At 42.9% G+C, this 21,031-nt stretch overlaps 1 protein-coding gene across 6 annotated transcripts in view; it reads left to right on the plus strand.

The window, feature by feature from the left end:
- Positions 1-57: 57 nt before the first annotated feature.
- The window catches only part of SPG21 (SPG21 abhydrolase domain containing, maspardin), a 28,678-nt gene continuing 7,704 nt past the window's right edge, over positions 58-21,031 (plus strand). The window contains exons 1-5 of one of the 6 annotated variants that reach the window (XM_083371209.1): positions 133-189; positions 5,812-5,911; positions 8,324-8,416; positions 18,612-18,773; positions 20,336-20,416. In XM_083371209.1, coding sequence (XP_083227335.1) covers positions 8,354-8,416; positions 18,612-18,773; positions 20,336-20,416 — 306 coding nt within the window. In that variant the 5' untranslated portion in view covers positions 133-189; positions 5,812-5,911; positions 8,324-8,353. Of the gene's footprint in view, positions 190-3,703; positions 4,829-4,856; positions 5,912-8,323; positions 8,417-18,611; positions 18,774-20,335; positions 20,417-21,031 lie in introns of those variants that run through there. The other 5 variants (XM_083371208.1, XM_083371210.1, XM_083371211.1 and 2 more) reach the window with 5 other exon arrangements.

The raw sequence follows: 21,031 nt of genomic DNA on the forward strand, positions 1-21,031 counted from the left end.
CGTCCCCTTTTCGGCGTGACGTCAGAGATCGGCGTGCCGCCGGGCTCCCCGCCCACTGGGGGAGGCGGGGCTGTTTAGCGTCGGGCTGCTTTAGGGCTCGCCGAGCGAAGGGAGGGAAGGTACCATTTTGATGGCTGGAGGGGGGCCGCCGTAGTCCTCCCTGGCGTCCGCAGAGCTGACGCACGCCGGGTGAGCACGGGGGCTTTGCATGTTGCTTTCCCGCATTGAGGAAAGGCTTCGGCGCTGCTCGTAGCGGACCGTGGCGGGACCCTAAGAGATACATGGGGCTTGGGGTAAAAGGAAGGGCTGAGGGTGGGGTGGGATGTCCTGTTGTCCCCCCAGGCTTCCTGTGTTGAGTGGGGCAGTTAAACGAGTGGGCGCGGGGTGGGGCTGGGGGGGGCATCTGACCTGGGGAAGAAGGAATGGTGGGAATGGGGTTGAGAACTTTCCCCCAGCCTCGTTAGGAAGACATGCTGGGCCACCTGCTCCCAGCCTGGTCTACCTTGCAGGACTGTTGTAAAGATCACACGACTTGCTCAATGAAAGGGAAAGTGGGAGACTCCTCCCTCACCTAAAATCTCTGCCAGGCTGCTGGTGTGAAAGTTGGGCAATTGTGCAATTGGAGGGGGAGACCCTGGATGGAAGGAGACGGGCGTGGAAGGGGGCTCTGCCCTCAAAGGAGGAAAGGGCTGGAAGGCGAGGAGGGAGCAGGAAGATGGGTGTCTAACCTTGTTTACTTGGGTCCCTTTTTCAGCATTTTATTTCTGCTTCCGTTTCCTTCCCACACCAACCCAACACAGTCCACTCTAATGGAAAAGCTAGTTTGCCTAGCAAAATGGGGCTTCAATCTCAGTTAAGGTTGTATTGATCTGGTGAGCATTTCATGCAGGCCGTGATTACTGAGCAGACCTGTTCCAAAGGGCTGGATGCAGAGCGCTCCGTGTTCAGGATAAAGGAATGCCATCTCGGTTGGATGTTGCGAAAGGCTTCCTCGCATAAGAGCTGTTTGGAGGGTGGAAACCCAAGAGAAGGAGTGGGGTTTTTTTTTAATTATTCTTTTGTGGTTCTCGTGTTGTTGTTTTGCTGGGAGTTGGGTGGTGTTACAAATTGAATAACCTCCATAAACAAATAATAGAGAGTATCACTTTTCTGGAGGTGTTCAGGCAGAGACTTCAAAGACATCAGTCAAAGATCCTTTTGCTTGGAGTCCTGCAGAGAGCAGGGTTTGGATTTAGTGGCCATAAAGGTTATTTCCAACTCCATAATTCCAAATGATAAATACAGTTTATTGTTTTTAAGAGCTGTCAGTTTCATTACGGCTTGTTTAAAGTCTTTTCTTATATATACTACTAGGAGTTCATTTGGGTGTGCGTGTGTGTAATGGAATGATAGAGAAGTATAATAAATACACATCTTCAACAATCACAATTGAGCCCAAAATTTCCGTTGCTAAGAGAAACATTTGTTAAGTGAGTTTTGCTGCATTTTATGACTTTTCTTGACACAGTTGTTAAGTGAATCACTGCACTAATTTAGTAACACGGTGGTTAAGCAAATCTGGCTTCCCCATTGATTTTGCTTGTCAGAAGGTTGCAAAAGAGCATCACAGGACCCCGGGACCCTGCGACCGTCACAATTGCCAAGTGTCTGAATTTTGATCACGTGTTCATGGGGACGTCTCAGTGGTCATAAGTGTCAAAAAAATCACATTTTTTCAGGGCCATTGTAACTTTAAATGGTTACTAAACAAACTGTTGTAAGTCAAAGACCACCTGTACAATACTGCAGGACCACATCTGTTTCTTCACCATACCTGGGACTTGATCTCAACTAGTTTTTCATCACTTTTTCTGTCATTAATCCTAGTTCTATTGCCCTCATCTTCCCTCGAAGACTTTAGATATGTCAGTTGTTTTGGAGCAGAGGACTGTGTCCACAAGACCTTATGGTGTAATAACTGGGTTTTGGGTTTCGGCCTGCTGGAGATGTAGTACAAGATATGTTGTTTTGGTACAAGACATGTTTAAACTTATTTCTGGTTATCCTGAAAATGTCTGTAGGAATCAGGTTGTGTTGACCAATTAAATAAATCTTGGGCAATTGTGAATAAAAGATCAAATCTTGCTTTAAAATGGAGATTGAATCAGGAAAGTGATTCCTGCAAAGTCTCTTTGTTTCCATGTGCTTGTATTTCAGAAAAGGGAAAGTTGTAAGAGGACTGAAGGCCTAAGGGACTTTCTAGCCAGAAGTCCTAACTTTCCCTTTCAAATGGTATGCCAACAATTATACTTCTTCTTGGACAGGGTAAATACATAGTAGTAGCCTCACACTGAGATTATTCTCACGTGCTTCATGTGGGTCTCAAATTATGTCTGGTGTGGAATAAGGTTGTTAAGGTGTTGTGTATCTGCTGCACTTTCGCTCGGGTAACTACCCGGGCCATATTCAAAGTTTTGCTTATGATGGACCTTTGGCTACACAATTAAAACTTTGCCTCTTTTTTTATGCGGGATGCATTCATAGAGCTGGAGAAGCTTCTTAGGTGAGAAGGGAAAGGTTTTCAAAGAAAAGCAAGAAAGTCCAGTTGCCTTGTGGAAAAGCATCTTTGGGAAGCATCCGTAGCTTCTATCTTGACTTTGCTGATCTTTGACGGGGTCAGGATAAATTAAGATCAACCATCTTGATGCAGACTATTGGCGAGGGGCTTCTTGGGCATGTCAAAGAGAGACAGAGGGATAACTGGTTGTTTCCTAGAGAGCCTTCTCTGTGCTGTATCCAATACCCCTAATCCTCTTTTTGCAAATATTCATAAAGCACCCTAATGCACCTGCTGAAATTTTCTATCCAGGCCTTCCCCGTCTACTCAAACAAATAGTTCTGTTTCGCTTTCTTTGTTCCATCCCTGTCATCTGTTGAATGAGTTGTTTTACAACAATGTTTGTTTAGGATTGCATTTTAATTTTTATTGTAAAGCTGCTTTGTGGGACAGTCTTGTGGGAAGGAGTTTATGAAATAAGCAGTGAGGCATGCTTCTAAGTAGAGATTTTCTAGGTAAACACATGTATTGTCGTACATCGTTTTGTGTATTTCATTCCTCTCTGCTTTTGCTGTTTACTGTCTCTCTGCTTTCTGTGTGTGTGTGTGTATACCTTAACTCGGCATAACACATCTTTTAAGGGAGTTTAGTCCATCAGTGCAAAAGCTGCAATGCCTATGTTAGTGGCGCTACTACGACATTCTTTGTGGATTGAAAATTTTTGAAATGTGTCTTGACTACCGAATACTTTTTAATATGGAATATGTAGGTAAATAAATTCAAACTATCTTTTAAGCTTTAGGGTTTTAAGCAAACTAGCAAGAGAGGGAATGGAGGGAACTCGTTGATGCAAACTGGAGATAGTCCTTTAATTCATAAATGTTATGCTTATATAATTTACTGCCAGATGGGACAGCTGACTACACTTTTCCACGCTTGGATAATCATGGGAGATTGATGGCCAAACCTTGAAGATCAAAGGAAAAGCCCAATCATTAACTGTACTGAATATTTCAAGTAGATTTCCTTACGGTATTCTCAGCTCTAATTTAATGCACTGCTTTTTACTGGTATCTGAAGATTCTTTAATGGTTCAATAAGATTACAAGCTCATTTTCCTAAATTGTCTGGCATGTACATCTTGTACTAAACCATAAATTATTGAAAAAGCCACCATGTTTGGATTCACACAGTACTAAACAATAAAAATAATTCACAAATCCCAGTGGTTAGGTTTGCCTATCGATTGTTAAGGAAACTTAGCAGCACATGCCGTCCGGACAAAAAGGCAATGATGTGTTATTTTAAATTCTGGAATTTTAGAAGGCTAACATTGACAAGCTTTTTCTAGTTCCTGGTGTACATTTTCTGCATGCAGCAATTTGATACAAGCTTTTAATACTTTCTTGAACATAAGTAAGTTCAAAGTCAGTAAGACAGTTCAAAGGGGAGAAAATCAGCAAGGACAGAGAAACTTTTGATAAATCATTGATCCCTTTCAAAGTGTATAGAATTAGCTGTGTGTGGTGCTACAACAATACAGTACTGTATTATATGGGTTTTTTTTTACTGAGAAGGTTGCTTGGTCTCTAGCAGAAGCACGGCTAAATGTGGGAATGGCTTCGATGTTTGGAGTGACTTCATACCTTGAAAACAAATCTAGCTAAGAATTCAGTTCAAACTAGAATCGATTTCTATAATACAAGATGTGTTACCCCATCCAAAATGTGCGTTCCTTATGCACTCTTATGAGTGTATATTTTGATTTTCCAGTCTCTCCGAAATTTTCACTAATATGGATTAGTTTTATTAACGACTATAATTTTACTGGTGATTTGTACTATGTTGGTCATAGTTCTCAATATTCATTCTTAGTTTATAGCAGTGATTTTCAAACTTCACCCACTTTAAGGTGTATTGATTTCAACTTCCAGAAGTCTGAATGGGGAATACCGGGAGTTGAATTCCACACATCGTAAAGTGGCTGAGTTTGAAAAACAGTGGTTTAGAGGTTAATAGTGACTTTTTGGACTGTTAACCAATAGGATACGTTCATTTACTTAAAGCTATATTATGCTAGAAAAATGGTAACCCCCAGATCTAAATCCTCTTGTTTATTCATCTGCATTTTGCTTTTTTTTTTTTTACTTTTTCTTTACCCTTCTTGTCTTCTTTTTATACATTTTCTTTTAAGGTTCAATAAAAATGCAAAAGGAAACAGGAAAAGGAAGAACAAAGGCAACCGTCTGCAGCGTTCAGGAGGTTGAGCTATAAGCAGCAGTCCAGAACAAGGTCACATGCCTTCTGCGTGATATAAAAATACTTTTGTTATAGATAGGAAGAATTGTAAACAGATATGTTTCTGATCGGGTAACCGTCAATTTTAGTTGAGTTCCATCTTTTTAATTTCTGCAGTGGTGGGGAAAAAGATTCATCTGGGCAGGCATTGGGATAACAGCGGAAGAAGAGGAACAGAAATTCAACACTTTAGGAACGAGAAAAAGAATATAGTGATAGCCCTTGATTTACAAGTTTATTTAATGATCATTTGAAGTTACAATGGCACTGAAAAAGTGACTTATGACCATTTTCCCCACTTAACAACCGTTGTAGCATCCCCACGTGGACACGTGATCAAAATTGGCAACTGATTCATATTTATGATGGTTGCAGCGTCCTAGAGTCACATGATCCTCTTCTGCGATGTTCCAACAAGCAAAGTCAACAGAGGAAGCCAGATTCACTTAACAACTGTGTTACTAACTTAAGAAGTGATTCATTTAACAACCATAGCAAGAAAGGTTGCACAATGGGGCAAAACTCACTTAACAACTGTCTCACTTAGTGGCAGAAATTTTGAGCTCAATTGTGGTTTCTTTCCTAAAAGTCGGGATGGGCATAAATAAAATGAGGTAAAATGAAAGGAAGCCTTTTTCCTTAAAGCTATAGTAGCAAGAATATTATAGGATGGAACAAAATGCATCATGGAAAAGTTAGAGGAATATATATACCCACAACCCGGTGAAAATGCCCACAGCTCAAGTGAAAAACACAGGAAAACTACATCCTAGTTTATGGTGTGATATAAACATGGTCACTGCCATTTCCAGTATCCACAAATGTCTCAGCATGCAAGATATGTCTCCGGATTCATAAATCTGTGAATTCATGACATACTGCTGGAAAAAACATAAATAGTTAAACTTGTTTTCTTGACCATAATTATGCCGCAGATAACCGTGGTTTGTTGGGATTTGTTTTACTGTCTTTTGCAGATTGGTGAATGTTTCCGCTGTCTAAGGCATTTCCTTCCATCACTGACTTTCAGATTTTACCCTGAACGTCTGTCTTGGTTATAATTCAGAGACATTCAAGGTTGGTTGGTTTCGTCCTTGCAGAATTAAGGTTCCCCCTTAAGCTCTGTGTTTAAATAGCTTGTACAAATCCTTTATGCGAATGAGCAGAATGCACAAAAATGTGTTTTAATTCACATTCTCTAGCTGATTAACCGACTTGGGAGTGAGTTGCAATGGAACACACCTTCCTTTCAAGCTACTTAAGGAGTTGGGGGAGGGCAAGGAAGAATTGGCGGGGAGTGGGGTGGGAGGGGAGTCTAACAGCCATGAAAAATGCCCCCAGCTGTAAAAATGTTTCAAAAGAAAATAAAAATAAATCTGCGTTGGATCAGATGGATTTGTTCCAAGGTATTTCCCTCTGTGGAGGTTGAGAGCCAACTAAGGTTTGCAGGGCCTAGAAAGCAAGCAATGGAGACATCATTCTAAGGCACAGGTCGGCAACCCGCGGCTCCGGAGCCACATGCGGCTCCCAGTCGCCTGGTGCGTGCGCACCTCTCCAAACGGGCAGCGGTTTGGAGGTCCCGGGGGCGGCTCCGGCGGCACCCGGGCTGAAGGCGGCGCCGCAACCCAGCACCCATCGCCAGGGAGACCCATCGCCGCGCAGGTGCCTCCCGTTTTGCGCATGTGCAAAACATTTTTGCGGCTCCCAATTGTGTGTGTGTGTGTGTGATGGAACCGGTTTGGAGTGGTTCTTTTGCTTTTTCCTGTTGCCGACCCCTGTTCTAAGGTATAAGTCAGTTTGATTGAATTTTTTTTTCTTCATTGCAGGCTCCTAAGCTTCAGCAGTGCAGCTTTTGATCTCTAAATCAAACCTAGAACTAAGGAGCAATTTCCTGACAAGGAGAGCAATTAATCAATGGAACAGTTTGTGGTTACTCCATCACTGGAATTTTTTCAGAAGTTGACTAGATAACCATATGACCAGGATGAAACCCTCCTGAGGAGGGGCTTCATTCAAAATCAGTCCATCAGTATAAAGATGGGTGGGTCCTTGGAGGTTGTCTAGTCCAGCCCCCTGCTCAAGCAAGAGACCCTATACCATTCCAGGCAAGTGGCTGTCCAGGCTCTTCTTAAAAGCCTCCAGTGATGGAGCACCCACAACTTCTGGTGGGAAGCTGTTCCACTGGTTAATTGTACTCGCTGTCAGGAAGTTTCTCCTTAATTCCAGGTTGCCTCTCTCCTTGATTAGTTTCCATCCGTTGTTTCTTGTCTTGCCTTCTGGTGCTTTGGAAAATAAATTGACCCCCTCTTCTTTGTGGCAGCCCCTCTAAATACTGGAATACTAAGACTTTGGGAGTGATTTCCGGCTCTATGGTTCTGTGTTCTACGATCATTTCTGAATATAAAACCATGGACTAATTAGGGCTGCAAGGTACCTTGGAGGTCTTCTAGCCCAACCCCCTGCTCAAGGCAGAAGACCTTATGGCATCCTGGGCAAAACGTTATCCAGTCCATTCTTAAAACCATCCTGAAAGTGGGTGCTGCACACTCCGTGACTCGTACTGCTGTAATCTTGGGGGGGGGGGGAATCCATAAGACGTGCAACTCCTGTTAGGATGTAGCTCATCTGAAATGTTGAATTTTTTTTTCTTCCTTAAAGTTTGGATCGTGCCATCCTGTGAGTCAGACTTGGCATGTCATCATGGGCTTCTGTATTTCAGTTTTTGTTATGCCTGCCTGCTTGCCTGCCTCGTTTTTTTTATTTTATTTTGCAGCTAGAAGGGGGGGGAAAGGTGGTCTTTTAACTTTAGCTCTAGAAGGAGAGCCGTATTAGTCTATGGAACTGTTTCTCAACCTTGATAACTTTTAAACTCCCGGGATTCAATTCCCAGAATTCCCTAGCCAGAACGGTTGGGGGAGAAAAAAAATCAGGAGTGTGGTTGGCACCTTTCTCAACCAACAAATTTGCTCAAAAGACAGAGTTTTCGTCATGAAAGTTTATGCCCTTTAATAAAATTTGTTAGCCGGTAAAAGATGCTCCCAAACTCTTTTTGATTTTTAATTCTATGTTCTTGGGTGAAAGCAGCTGCTCCCAAACTTTTCTACGTCCCGCGTCCCCAGAATGCTTCCGATATATTCTCGCACCCCTTGCAAAAGTTCAAAATGACGGCAACGAATTATGCATATGCACTATAATTTTGAAAACCCAAGATATCCCCCTGGAGTGTCGTCTTGCACCCCCAGGGCGTGGGAGCACCCTTGGTTGGGAACCCCTGGGTTAAAGAAGAGATCAGAATGCCTCCCACTTTAAACTTCCCCCTTTAATCTCTGCCTGGATCTCTTCTAAATTTTTCTCGCTGCTTTTAAAGGAAAACATTTTGGGATGCAAGGATATTAGAATTAGGATTGAGAAGATTTATCCTGAAGGAGACTTCTGTATCTTCTGCAACGCTGCGTTTTTCATCTGAAATGTTTTCTCTGTGTATTTCAGGCTTCCTTTAACTTGGAATTTGTCACCATCATGGGAGAGATTAAAATCTCTCCGGATTATACCTGGTTCAGAAGTACTGTTCCTCTCAAAAAGGTGGGTGCGGATTAATTTCTCTCTCTGCTGCAATTTAGCTCAGGAGCATTGTTTTATACATTGCAAGCACTGTAAACGTAGATGAGATACGCTTACAGTGTTAGGATTATGATTGCGTGTCATTTTGGGCAGACGAGATTTGTTATTTGTGTTCATCTTCTGCAATCTGCTCTGAGGCTTGGGGGATGCATTTCTCTTCCAGCCTTATTTTTTGTTGAGTGGCTTCTGGATATTCACAACCGCTTAACTATCCCTTAATGGCTGGCATTGGAGAGAACCCTGCCACTTAAGGGTTCTTTTGCATAACATTTAAGTATTTTTCTCCTAGGTAAAACTGTAAAGTCATGAGAGAGACTTCAGAGCCTTCCACAATCCTACTATCTGCTGATCCATAAATATTTGTCATGTTTTAGAGCTCACACTTAAGAGAAACGTGCTTGAGCGGGTCCCCTGTAAAGGACCGCACAGGAAAGAGGAATAAACTGCATAGCAGTTTTTGCTACTGGGGTTTTGGTGAAGTAAGATTAACCTCCCTCTCGCTTCACAAAAAGCCTTTGTTCCCTTATAAAATTCTTAACTTCCTCCTGATTCAGTTGTTCTTCAACCTGAATTGCAACAGTGCGATTAACTGAAAGATCAGAGCCATTTAAAAGCTTGTGGCCAACTGCTTCTTTATTAAAAAAAAAGTGAGTCGAATAGTTCATGCTAGTGAATGGGATGTCTCTCTAGCCAGATTACTGCCCGACAGTGACTCAGCTGGGGTTTCATTGTGTTGACTTTGATATTGTGCCAGGGTGGAACAGAAGGGTACTGGATGCTTTTGATGGAAAAGAAAGAAGAAGGATGTTTCTTATTTTAGTGATATCTATTTTAGTTGAATGGGGAAGAAATTGAGGTAGTGACAGATTTTATTTTCCTGGGCTCCAAGATCACTGCAGATGGGGACTGCAGCCAAGAAATTAAAAGACGCTTGTTCCTTGGGAGGAAAGCAATGGCAAATCTAGACAGCACACTAAAAAGCAGAGACATCACCCTGTCAACAAAAGTGCTTATAGTCAAGGCTATGGTCTTCCCAGTTGCAATGTATGGCAGTGAATGCTGGACCATAAGAAAGGCTGAGCGCCAAAGAATTGAGACCTTTGAACTATGGTGCTGGAGAAGACTCCTGCGAGTCCCTTGGACTGCAAGGCGATCAAACCGGTCAGTCCTAGAGGAGATCAACCCTGACTGCTCTTTAGAAGGCCAGATCCTGAAGCTAAAACTCAAATACTTTGGCCACCTAATGAGAAGGAAGGACTCACTGGAGAAGAGCCTCATGCTGGGAAAGATTGAGGGCAAGGGAAGAAAGGGACGACAGAGAAGGAGGTGGCTGGATGGAGTCACTGAAGCTGTAGACATGAGCCTAAAGGGACTCCAGAAGATGGTAGAGGACAGGAAGGCCTGGGGTCACAATGGGTCGGACATGACTTCGCAGCTAACAACAACAATTTTACTTGATCTTTGAGGGATGATATTCCACAGGGTGGATAGATGCCATGGCAGGAAAAGCCATCTTCCTGTGACCTGCCAGATGGCATTTTCTCATGGACGGCGCCCAGAGGAAGTCTCTTCTGCTGGATTTACCAGGATGGTAGTTGACACTGAGGAGAGAGAGCCCCATAAGTAAGCCGGCCCCAAGTCAGGAAGGACTTTAGAAAGATTGGTTTCAGAACAAATGCTTGCCTCGGTTATGGGAACTGGGTATGTTTCGTTTAACGAAGAGAAGGACCAGGGGTGACATGATAACAGTCTTCCAGTGCTTGAGGGGCTGTGACAGAGAAGGGCTTGACCTATTCTCCGAATCACCTTAAGGCAGCAAGGAGTAGCGGTTGGAAGTTTCTCCAACAGATATCCTACCTAGAACAGGAGAAATTTCCTAACCGTGAGAAACATTCACCTGTGGAACGGCTTGCCTCAGGAAGTTGTGGGTGCTCCATCACTGGTGGTTTCCAAGAAGAGACTGGGCAGTTATTTGTCCAGAATGATATCGGGTCTTCTACTCAAACAGCTGTTGGACTGAAGACCACCGAGGTCCTTCCAACTCTGTAATTCTGTATTCTGCAAATTCTTCTTTCAATTCAGGATTCAGTGGAGGATATAATACTAGACTTATATACCGCTCCATAGTGCTTTACAGCTCTCTCTAAGCATCTTGCCTCCAACACTCTGGGTCCTCACTTTACTGACCTTGGAAGGATGGACGGCTGAGTCAACCTCGATCTAGCTGGTCAGGATTGAACTCCAGGCTATCGGCAGAGTCAGCCTGCAATGTTGCATTCTAGCCACCACCATACCACCACAGCTCCAGCATATCACGTGGCAGTGAACACAGAGGCTTCATTTTCTTTGAAAACCAATCCCATACTTACAGGAAAAGTTGGCAAATGCATTGGCACTCATAGCAGAACAAACATTTCTTTTCTGTCTGAGCTGAATTACTTTTTCAGACCTGCACTAAATGTTTAATATGAGTGCGAAAAGAAGTGTGTGTGGGGGGAACTACCTCTTTGATAGAGGAAAAAATATGCGATCTTAAGTTTAAAATGAGGAGTTTATGCTGCCTCTTGTGCTAATGTCCACTCAAAATTAGCCGTTTCCTTTCAAGAAGAAAATGACAAACTTTTGTTAACCCAGTATTCCTATCGTTTGATTTTTATTTAAAACTTACTCTGGGTATTTTTGTCCACCCGCTTCAAAGAATCATTACAATCTCACAGCGCTATTCTTTTTAAGGACCCTAAGTATTTGCTTTACTTGGCTTAACTTCTAGTTTGGATAATTATTTTGTAATCCTTTATTTGTTAACCCTCTAACATGTCTGCATTTCGTGTGTTGTGCGTTTGGATGGGCCTGTGACAAACATTCCCATTAAGGCTGGAGAGTCACAGTTAAAGTCTGCAGCTGTAGGTTTGTTTGGGGAGCGTCTGTAGTATTGACTATACAAAGTTAGTTCACTGGGTGCCTACAGGAAAAAACAACACGTGACTCTTTTTTTTTTTTAGAATTTCTTGGACATTGGACCTCCAGTGTTTTGAGTTTTGAGTTTCCTGTGTGGTTTTCCCAGGCTAATGAACGTCTGGTTACCCCTTCTGTACCATACTGTAGAAACATCATTTGGGAATTGAGAGAGAGAATGAACGAAGCCAAAGCACGTCTGGGTCTCTAGAATTTAGACTTGATAGGCAGCCTTTTTTTAAAAAAGTTTTGGCTGCAATCTTGTTTTTAGACTAGTCAACTGACGTGTAACGTGTGGGACACCTTGTAGCTTTTCCTTGCCTCCTTAGGCCCACCAAAACGTGCACCCGATGAGTTTTGGACACATCAAATGTTTTACCTCTGAATTACAATGAATGAGCACTGCCACCCCCCACTAAAGTCAGACACAACTGGGTTTACATCATAGAAGCTAAACTTTGTGGTTGGAAAGAGGCTCCTCCATATGAGGTGGTGATGCTGAATTGGTGGGCCAGTTTCACGTGGGTGGCTGAAGCAAGAATGTCATTTCTTTCCTGGTTTTGGTACAAAGGGATATTTCTTTTGAGCTCATGTTACACTTTCCGTGTGCTTCTGGCCACTGTCCCTGGCAGGAAATTGGAAGAGTGCCATAGGCAGAGATTTAAATGGCCACAAAAGGCATGAGGAGGTGTTTCAGGGAGGTATACATACAGATCTAAAAGTAAGAATAGAATAGCATAGCATAGCATAGCATAGCATAGCATAGCATAGAATAAAGTTACGAAAGAATGGAATAGAAGAATAGAATAGAATAGAATAGAATAGAATAGAATAGAATAGAATAGAATAGAATAGAATAGAATAGAATAGAGCTGGAAGGGACCTTGGAGATCTTCTAGTCCAGCCCCCTGCTTAACCTAGGTTTCTCCTTAGTTCCAGGTTGCTTCTCTCCTTGATCAGTTTCCAACCATTGTTTCTCATCCTTCCCTCTGGTGCTCTGGTGAACAAAGTGACCCCCTCTTCCTTGTGGCAGCCCCTCAGATACTGGGACACTGCTATCATGTCTCCCCTATTTCTTCTTTTCTTTAGACTAGCCAAACCCAAGTCCCGTAGCCGTTCTTCATATGTTTTAAGCCTCCAGCCCTTTGATCAGGGGTCTTCAAACTTGGCCCTTTTATGACTTGTGGACTTCAACGCCCAGAATTCCTCAGCCAGGCATGCTGGCTGAGGAATTCTGGGAATTGAAGTCCACAAGTCATAAAAGAGACAAGTTTGAAGACCCCTGCCTTTGATCACCTTAGTTGCTCTTCTCTGATTTTTTTTCCAAACTCTCAACGTCTTTTTTGTGATATGGTGGCCAAAATTGGCTTACAGTATTGTGTGCATAGAATAAATACCTCCTGCCGATGTATTGTCCGGTGGTACCTTGGTGTTCAGCTGCTTTGAAACTTAACCAGATTCGGTACTCAAGGCATTGCGATCATTTGTTTGGTGCTCAACTGCCTGTTGAGAGCTAGAACGTGTTGCCGCTGACTGCCATATGACTCCCCAAATTATCTTTACGAGAAAAATTGGGTACTCATCGTGTTTGGTACTCGTCGCACCTCCCGGAACCTATTAACGATGAGTACCGAGGTGCCACTGCATTTCAAAATGAGATCAGCCCTTTTGTTGAGAGTGGTGCTCAATAAGCACAAATTCTTTTTCAGCCTGAAAGCAGCCACTTAGCACGTGGGCCTGATCAGCTTTTCCTGGGAGCGGCGGAGAGGAAGCTTAAGTGTGAACTGGGCAGCCGTTTCTCCCACCATGTGATTTTTCGCATGCTCTATCAAAATACTGTTCTCCGTCTCCAAGGATCTGTTGAAGCGGTCTGTTTTCTGAACGTCACCCAAAGGCATTTGAAGACGAAGGAAAAGCAGGACGAGAATCTTTTCATTGTTTCTGGGCAACCTTTTTGTCCGGAAAAATCCATCTGTATAATAGATATTTAGTCTGTTGTCATGTTGTGTAAATGACAAGGATTGCCTTTAGTAACAGAAGATTGTAATCATTCTGAGCTTGATATCCTTGAGATATGTGCAGCTCTCAGGATGCTCAGCAAAGGGACAGGTTGGCTGGGAATTCTGGGAATGGGAATCCTAGCATATGTGCACATGCTGAATTCCTGGATACTAGGAGCATTAACAGGGACGCGGTGGCTCAGTGGGTTAGGACGCTGAGCTTGTCGATCTGAAGGTCGGCAGTTTGGCGGGTCGAATCTCGAGTGCCGCATAACAGAGTGAGCGCCTGTTACTCGTCCCAGCTTCTGCCCACCTAGCAGTTCGAAAGCACGTAAAAATGCAAGTAGAAAAATAGGGACCACTACGGTGGGAAGGTAACAGCGCTCCGTGCGCCTTTGGCGTCTAGTCATGCCGGCCACATGACCACGGAGACGTCCTCGGACAAGCGCTGGCTCTTCGGCTTTGAAACGGAGATGAGCACCGGCCCCTAGAGTCGGAAACGACTAGCACGCATGTGCAGGGCAACCTTTAGGAGCATTAAGGATTCTAGTTGCCAATTTTTTATTTTTAAAAAAGAAAAAAACTCCTGTGAAGATATTTGGGGTCAGGGTGTTTCTGTAAAACTTGCTTAATTTTTCCAGCAACTCAGTGATACATATTTATGGAAATGTCTCCACACAACCCAAACATGTAATGTGCCAGGTTAAGGGTTGTTTTATTTGTTCAAAAGGAAGGTGACCCTGATTTTAAGATAATCCCCATATAAAAGAAAGATTACAGAGGAAAATCTCATTAGTCTGTATGGCCAAAGGAAATACGAAGGAATCTTTTTCATTAAAAAAAACAAACTATTTACTTTCAGGGTAAAAAAATAGCCCCTTGTACCTTGGCTTAATCCTGTTTGCATTTTGGGGGGAAGGAATCATCGTCTTCAATAAATACGAAAACATTTTTAAAAGTATATAAGAAAAGAAGTAATTCCATGGAAATTTAAAACAGTCGTTATGTTTTTAGGCATTGCAGTGTTTGCTTAAATAAAAGTAAACTTTCAAATCACTCTTTTCAGATTAGACCAGGTAATCCTGCAGGTGATATTACAGTTGAATTTTAGGGGGGGGGGAAATTGCTGAACTGTAGAACTAGTTCAACAATACAGCAAGGTGTTGGATTCTGTTTTGCTGTATGTGTTCAAACAGTCTCCGGTCTGAATATTTTAATTTATCCTGCATTGAGCGAGATAAGGACATTCGCAGGTTTCCAGAGAAACGACAGCTAACAGCTAATATTTTGAATGTAATCATAAAAAGGTTGATGACAATGAGACCTCAGCATATTGCCCCAAAAAGGTCTTAAGTTTTCTGTGCTCATTTAGCCTGAAGTCTGGAACATCTGCAATTTTGGGGTTGTTTCCTTCCAGAACCTTTGATACTTATTTGTATATCCTGTCTGAGAAATAGTCGCAGTTCTCTTTATATTTCTCAGTTGATGGTATCTCGGAAAACGGGTCTAAAGTAAAGGGCAAAACCTTGTGGGCCACATGATCTTCATATGATCTGTCTGTAGTTGGACCCTCCTTTGTTTATTCTCGGCTAAAAGCTGTAATTCAGAGATCAGCAAACGGGGATTTGCAATTTAGCAGTAAGCTAACTATGGAGCAAGATCTGATTTAGTTCAGCTGGTTCAACAAATACTTGTCTTTGCATAACAAAGAGACATTTGTTTTGTTATTTACCACTACATCTTTCTTGGTAGTTGCTGCTATCTTTTATTTTATCCTTGCCTCACTTTGTAGAGAACTTCACTTTGTTCCAGAGAAGAGCAACAAAGATGATTTAAGGGACTGGAGGCTAAAACATATGAAGAACGGTTGAAGGAATTGGGCATTCATGTCTAGTTTAATGAAAAGGAGGGCCAGGGATGACATGATAGCAGTATCCCAATGTTTGAGGAGCTGCCACAAAGAAGTGGTGGTGGTGGTGGGGAAATCAACCTATATTCCAGAGGACCAGAAGGCAAGACGAGAACCAGTGGATGGTAACTGAACAAAGAGAGAAGCAACCTGGAATTAAGGAGAAACTTCCTGACAGTGAGGACAATTGACCAGTGGAACAGCTTGCCTCCAGAAATTGTGGGCGCTCCATCACTGGAGGCTTTTAAGAAGACACGGGACAGCCACTTGTCTGAGATGGTATAGGTTCTCCTGCTTGAGCAGGGGGGTGGACTAGAAGACCTCCAAGGTCCCTTGCAACTCTGTTATTCTGCTATTCTATATGGTTTGAAGCTAGCCCAAATAAATTATATTGATCATTTTGAAAGTCCTCCTGAAGCATTTTTGGTTTAAATAACCCTATATAAATTTTATACATGCCCTTTTTCATTTACTTACTTTCAGGTAGGCCTCGACTTACAACAATTCATTTAGTGACCATTCAAAGGTACAACAGCCCTGAAAAAATAGTTTATGACTGTTTTTCACACTTAACGACAGCATCCTCATGGTCACATGTTCAAAACTCGGATGCTTGGCATCTGACTCATATTTATGACCCGGGTTCCTTGATTACTTTAATCGATTTATTTATTTTTTTCCTTTTGTTTTGTTTTAACCTTCAAGAAACATCATCGGTCTCAAAATACCCAAACATGAAAAATGTAAAGTGGGCTGCAGTGCTGCTCCAGCTCTGTGTTTTTGAATTTTTATGAGCGAGACGTGTTTGTAGAATTGCTCTCGTGTGGCTACTGAGGACGAAACATTTAAACTTTCTGGTTGTTTTTCTTCTTGAAATGGTTTGAGGTTGAGAGCGAGTGTGCGCTGAGCTTGTGACTTCCTTGTTCCATTATGAAAGGGAAGCCAGCCGTTTCTGATCTGTCCTGAAGTGTGAAACCTGCTTGGGTCTTTAGACTTAAGATTTGCCAGTGACAACAGCAACTGGGCAGCTGAAAAGTGTGGGGGGGGAAGTGGATTACTATTTCAAGCCTGCTTGTTTCTTAATATCTTCTCTTTCAAAGTGGAGCGCTTTTGATGTTCATGTGATGATCACCCATTTCAAAGAGTAGGCGGAAATGTAGCTCCAGTTGGTTACGTTAGGGTTTTTGTTGTTGTTGAACTGTACAACCGTTTTAGAAAAACAGAATACCGGTACTTGGGTTTGAAAAACGACGCAGGATAAAGGAAACATGATAAGTCATTGTGGCCGGATGCAAGGAGGTAAATAAGATCCTTAAAACACTATTGCAAACCCACATGAGAAGCACATTGCAAGTCGTAATAATTCAGTTTTTCCTGCCTTGTACTACAAAACGTTATGAGATAACGAGATACAGTCTAGAATGGATTGCTCTTAGGATTGGGAAGTTTGTGCAACATGAGTGGGCTTTCAGACCCCAAAGCAGTTGATTTTTATTTCACAACTTCGCTGTTTTCCTCCAAGTTAAGGCAGAAGTAAGAAGTGGGTTTTTTTGGTCTCTTGTCTGAAAAGGAAGTCCAGCCTCTTCCCCAAATAATTTAACTTTAAAGCAGGAAGGTTTTAGATTCATCGAGAGGGTGATAACAGAAGCAAAGAAGATTCTGTTTTGTCTAATTTCCTCCGGGAGCAAGTGAAAGGAATTAAATTAAGGTTCTCTTATCCCTTGCAAAATATAGCCATGCCGATGTGAACTGAACGGAGCCTCTTTCGTTCCTGTCATATAGGAGCACAGGTAGTCCCTAACTAAGGACCATAATTGAGCTCAACATTTCTGTTGTTAAGTGAGACAGTTGTTACGTGAGTTTCTCCCCCCCCCATTTTACAGCCTTCCTTGCCACAGTTGTTAAGTGAATCACTGCAGTTGTTTAGTTACTAATACGGTTGTTAAAATGAATCTGGCTTCCCCATTGACTTCGCTTGTCAGAAGATTGCAAAAGGGGATCACATGGTCCCGGGACACTGCAGCTGTCATAGGTACGTGCCAGTTGCCAACCGTCTGAATTTTGATCCCATGACCATGGTCGGGGATAGGCAACCTTGGCTCTTTGATGACTCGTGGACTTCAACTCCCAGAATTCCTGAGCCAGCCACGCTGAGGGGAAAGGGAGAGGTTTCCAAGCTGAGCCATACTGGCTCAGGAATTTTGGGAGTTGAAGTCCACGAGTCACAAAAGGGCCAAGGTGGCCTACCCCTGGCCTAGGCCTAGGCTGCTTTATGACTGGTGGACTTCAACTCCCAGAATTCCTGAGCCAGCCACGCTGAGGGGAAAGGGAGAGGTTTCCAAGCTGAGCCAAGCTGGCTCAGGAATTCTGGGAGTTGAAGTCCACGAGTCATAAAAGAGCCAAGGTTCCCACCCCTGCTATAGACCAACTCTACATCTGGTGGAAGTACTGGTTTGTACCTTTAGAGCAGGGTTCTTCAAACCTGGCCCTTTTATGACTCGTGGACTTCAACTCCCAGAATTCCTGAGCCAGCCACACTGAGGGGAAAGGGAGAGGTTTCCAAGCTGAGCCATGCTGGCTCAGGAATTCTGGGAGTTGAAGTCCACGAGTCATAAAAGAGCCAAGGTTGCCTACGCCTGCTCCAGGCCTTTAGCCATCTTAGTTGCTCTTCTTTGCACCCTTTCCAAAGCCTCAACATCTTTTTTCGTAACGTGGTGACCAAAACTGGATGCAGTATTCCAGGTGTGGCCTTAAAAGTTCTCACGACGGATCTAAGTCTAGCCTCCTGTGAATTCCGTTAGCCCTTATCTAGTGCCCATTTGGCTTGAGTATTATTTATTTATTTATTTATTTTAATTCCATTTATATCCCGCCCTTCTCCAAAGACTCAGGGCGGCTTACAAGCTTAGCAGTAGCCTTCATTCTATGTATATGCCTGCTTATTAGGGCTTTCACACACACCCCAAGCGGCATTATTACAAAGTCAGCTTATTGCCCCCAACAATCTGGGTCCTCATTTTACCTACCTGGGAAGGATGGAAGGCTGAGTCAACCTTGAGCCTGGTGGGACTCGAACCTGCACTAATTGCAGGCAGCTGGTGTTACTTAAGGAGGTATTAGCCCACTGCTCCACCAAGGCTCTTTTTATAGATCAAGTTATTATATAGATCAAGTTCTTGTAAACAAACTTTTAGTGCTTCAAACGCTGCACTGACAGCCTTCAGTTGTACCTGCCAAGGGTCGTGACCGCTGAGGAATCACCACTTTGTCCTCTCTGATGTCTCTTTTTCAGATCATTGTAGATGATGACGACAGTAAGATTTGGTCGCTGTACGACGCAGGACCCAGGAATATCCGGTGCCCCCTCATATTTCTCCCACCTGTCAGTGGGACCGCAGACGTCTTCTTTCAGCAGATTCTAGCCCTGTCTGGATGGGGTTACAGGGTCATTGCTGTGAGTGTCTTCATACCATCCTGATTTTGCTTCTTGAACTTGACTTCAGGACAGGGGTAGAGGGTTTTTTTTGGGGGGGGGGCTCATGCAGTAGAGGCAGTCCCCGACTTACAGCAGTTCATTTAGTGAGCGTTCCAAGTTACAACGGTGCTGGAAAAAGGCACTGACCGTTTTTCACACCGTTGCAGCATCCCCATGGTCACGTGATTGAAATCCAGATGCTTGGCCACTGGTTCCTATTTATGACGCTTGCAATGTCCCTGGGGTCCCGGGACCCCCTTTTGCGACCTTCTGACAAGCAAAATCTACGGGGGAAGCCAGATTCGTTTTAAGAAACCATGCTACCAAATTAATAACTGGGGCAAATTAACCAAATTAACAGTTGTGGCAAAGAAAGGTCATGTAATGGGTTGAAACCCGCTTAACAAATGTTTCACTCAGCAGCAGAAATGTTGAGCTCAGCTGTGGTCATAAGTCAAGGACTACCTATACCCCAACCAGCCAGACCGTAACTCCTTATTCTTGTATCCAGCAGCCTCCGGTAACTGAATCAGTGGCTGCCATTTTGAATTTTTGTTGGCTTGCTCCATCCAGTCAGATTTGGTATCCTATGAGTCCATGTTCCAGGAGAGTATTAGTAAGGTTTTATTATGTTCCTGGGGCCTTCCTTATTTGCCAGGCCTGGGCATAGCTTGAACCCTGGAGCTGATCTGAGTTTGAAATGTTGCCTGCTAGCTCAGTAGTATATCTGTAACCACGAGTGTCACCCCTCGGTGGTGGAGGGCTTGCATTTTAAGTTATACTCCTGGGTAGGAGCCTTGGTGGAGCAGAGGGCTAATGCCTCCTTAAGTAACACCAGCTGCCTGCAATTAGTGCAGGTTCGAGTCCCACCAGGCTCAAGGTTGACTCAGCCTTCCATCCTTCCGAGGTAGGTAAAATGAGGACCCAGATTGTTGAGCTGACTTTGTAATAATGCCGCTTGGGGTGTGTGTGAAAGCCCTAACAAGCAGGCATATACATAGAATGAAGGCTACTGCTAAGCTTGTAAGCCGCCCAGAGTCTTCGGAGAAGGGCGGGATATAAATGGAATTAAAATAAAAATAAAATAAAAAAAGTTCTGCCGCCCCAATAAATTTTATATTAGACTTTGTCTAGACTCAAAGTTTGAATTTATATTTAGGCTTTGGAGGGCACCAAAACAATACCCAGCGTCCTTGTGAAATTGAAGTTTACAGTATTTCCTCACTTTTTAAAAAAAATATATATATATTTTGCAATTATCAGTCATTACCCATTTTAAGAATCTGAGATGGTTTTAGGATAAGATAAATCAGTAAGAAAACCCAAACCAGAACCGTCGACAATCCAGCTAACTTCTGTAAGTTGGCAAGCCGGGGACCACAGGATCCCGTTGGGTGCTGCGGTTTTGTTCAAAATGGGATTTCCCCACTTAAAATGCAAATATGCCTCTGCTTCCAAGCTTATCAGCTGAAAATTGCAATTAAATCTCTGTAACGGTGCACTGCATCTTTTCCTCTGTTTGTCTTTTTTTACCATTTTAGTTACAGTATCCAGTTTATTGGGAGATCTTTGAATTCTGCGATGGATTCCGGAAGCTATTAGATCATCTACAACTGGATAAAGTTAGTGATTACAATAAAATGTTAGGTAAAAAGCCTAGAGTTTATTCATGTTCATTGGATCAACCGAGAGCGAATCTCCTTCATCCGTACGGAGGCATTTGTTTTCTTATCAGATTTCTAAGCTGCCCTTTTGCTAGGTGATATACAAAATCAAGCACAGTATTAAGAACAATAGGATCAAAAGCAATAAAAATATTAGCAGTCGTGAAGAAAAGTCATTTGAAAAAAAGATGGACCATCTTTGGAAGAATTGTTCTGACTTTCTTGGAACAGACTTGAAACCAAAGTATTAACAGTGTTAACCTTGTGAACTCTAAAGCTTCCTTCTTCCGCTATGTGTTCAGGATGGACAGTGATTAATATTTATATGTTACTTATGTAAGGGTGTAGGTCTGTACATATGTTGTATATATGTGTGTTATGTATGTGTACACTTTGAGAGCAAGCAACTAAACTTCATTTTTAATGTGTGCCATTGTGCCCACAGTAAAAAATGACAATAAAGGTCTATCTGTCTGTCTGTCTGTCTATCTATCTATCTATCTATCTATCTATCTATCCGCCTGCCTGCCTTCCTGTATGTATGTATGTATGTATCTGTAATTCTAGGGATGC

Source organism: Vipera ursinii (assembly GCF_947247035.1).
Source record: "Vipera ursinii genome assembly, chromosome: 11".
Classification (NCBI taxonomy): Eukaryota; Metazoa; Chordata; class Lepidosauria; order Squamata; family Viperidae; genus Vipera; species Vipera ursinii.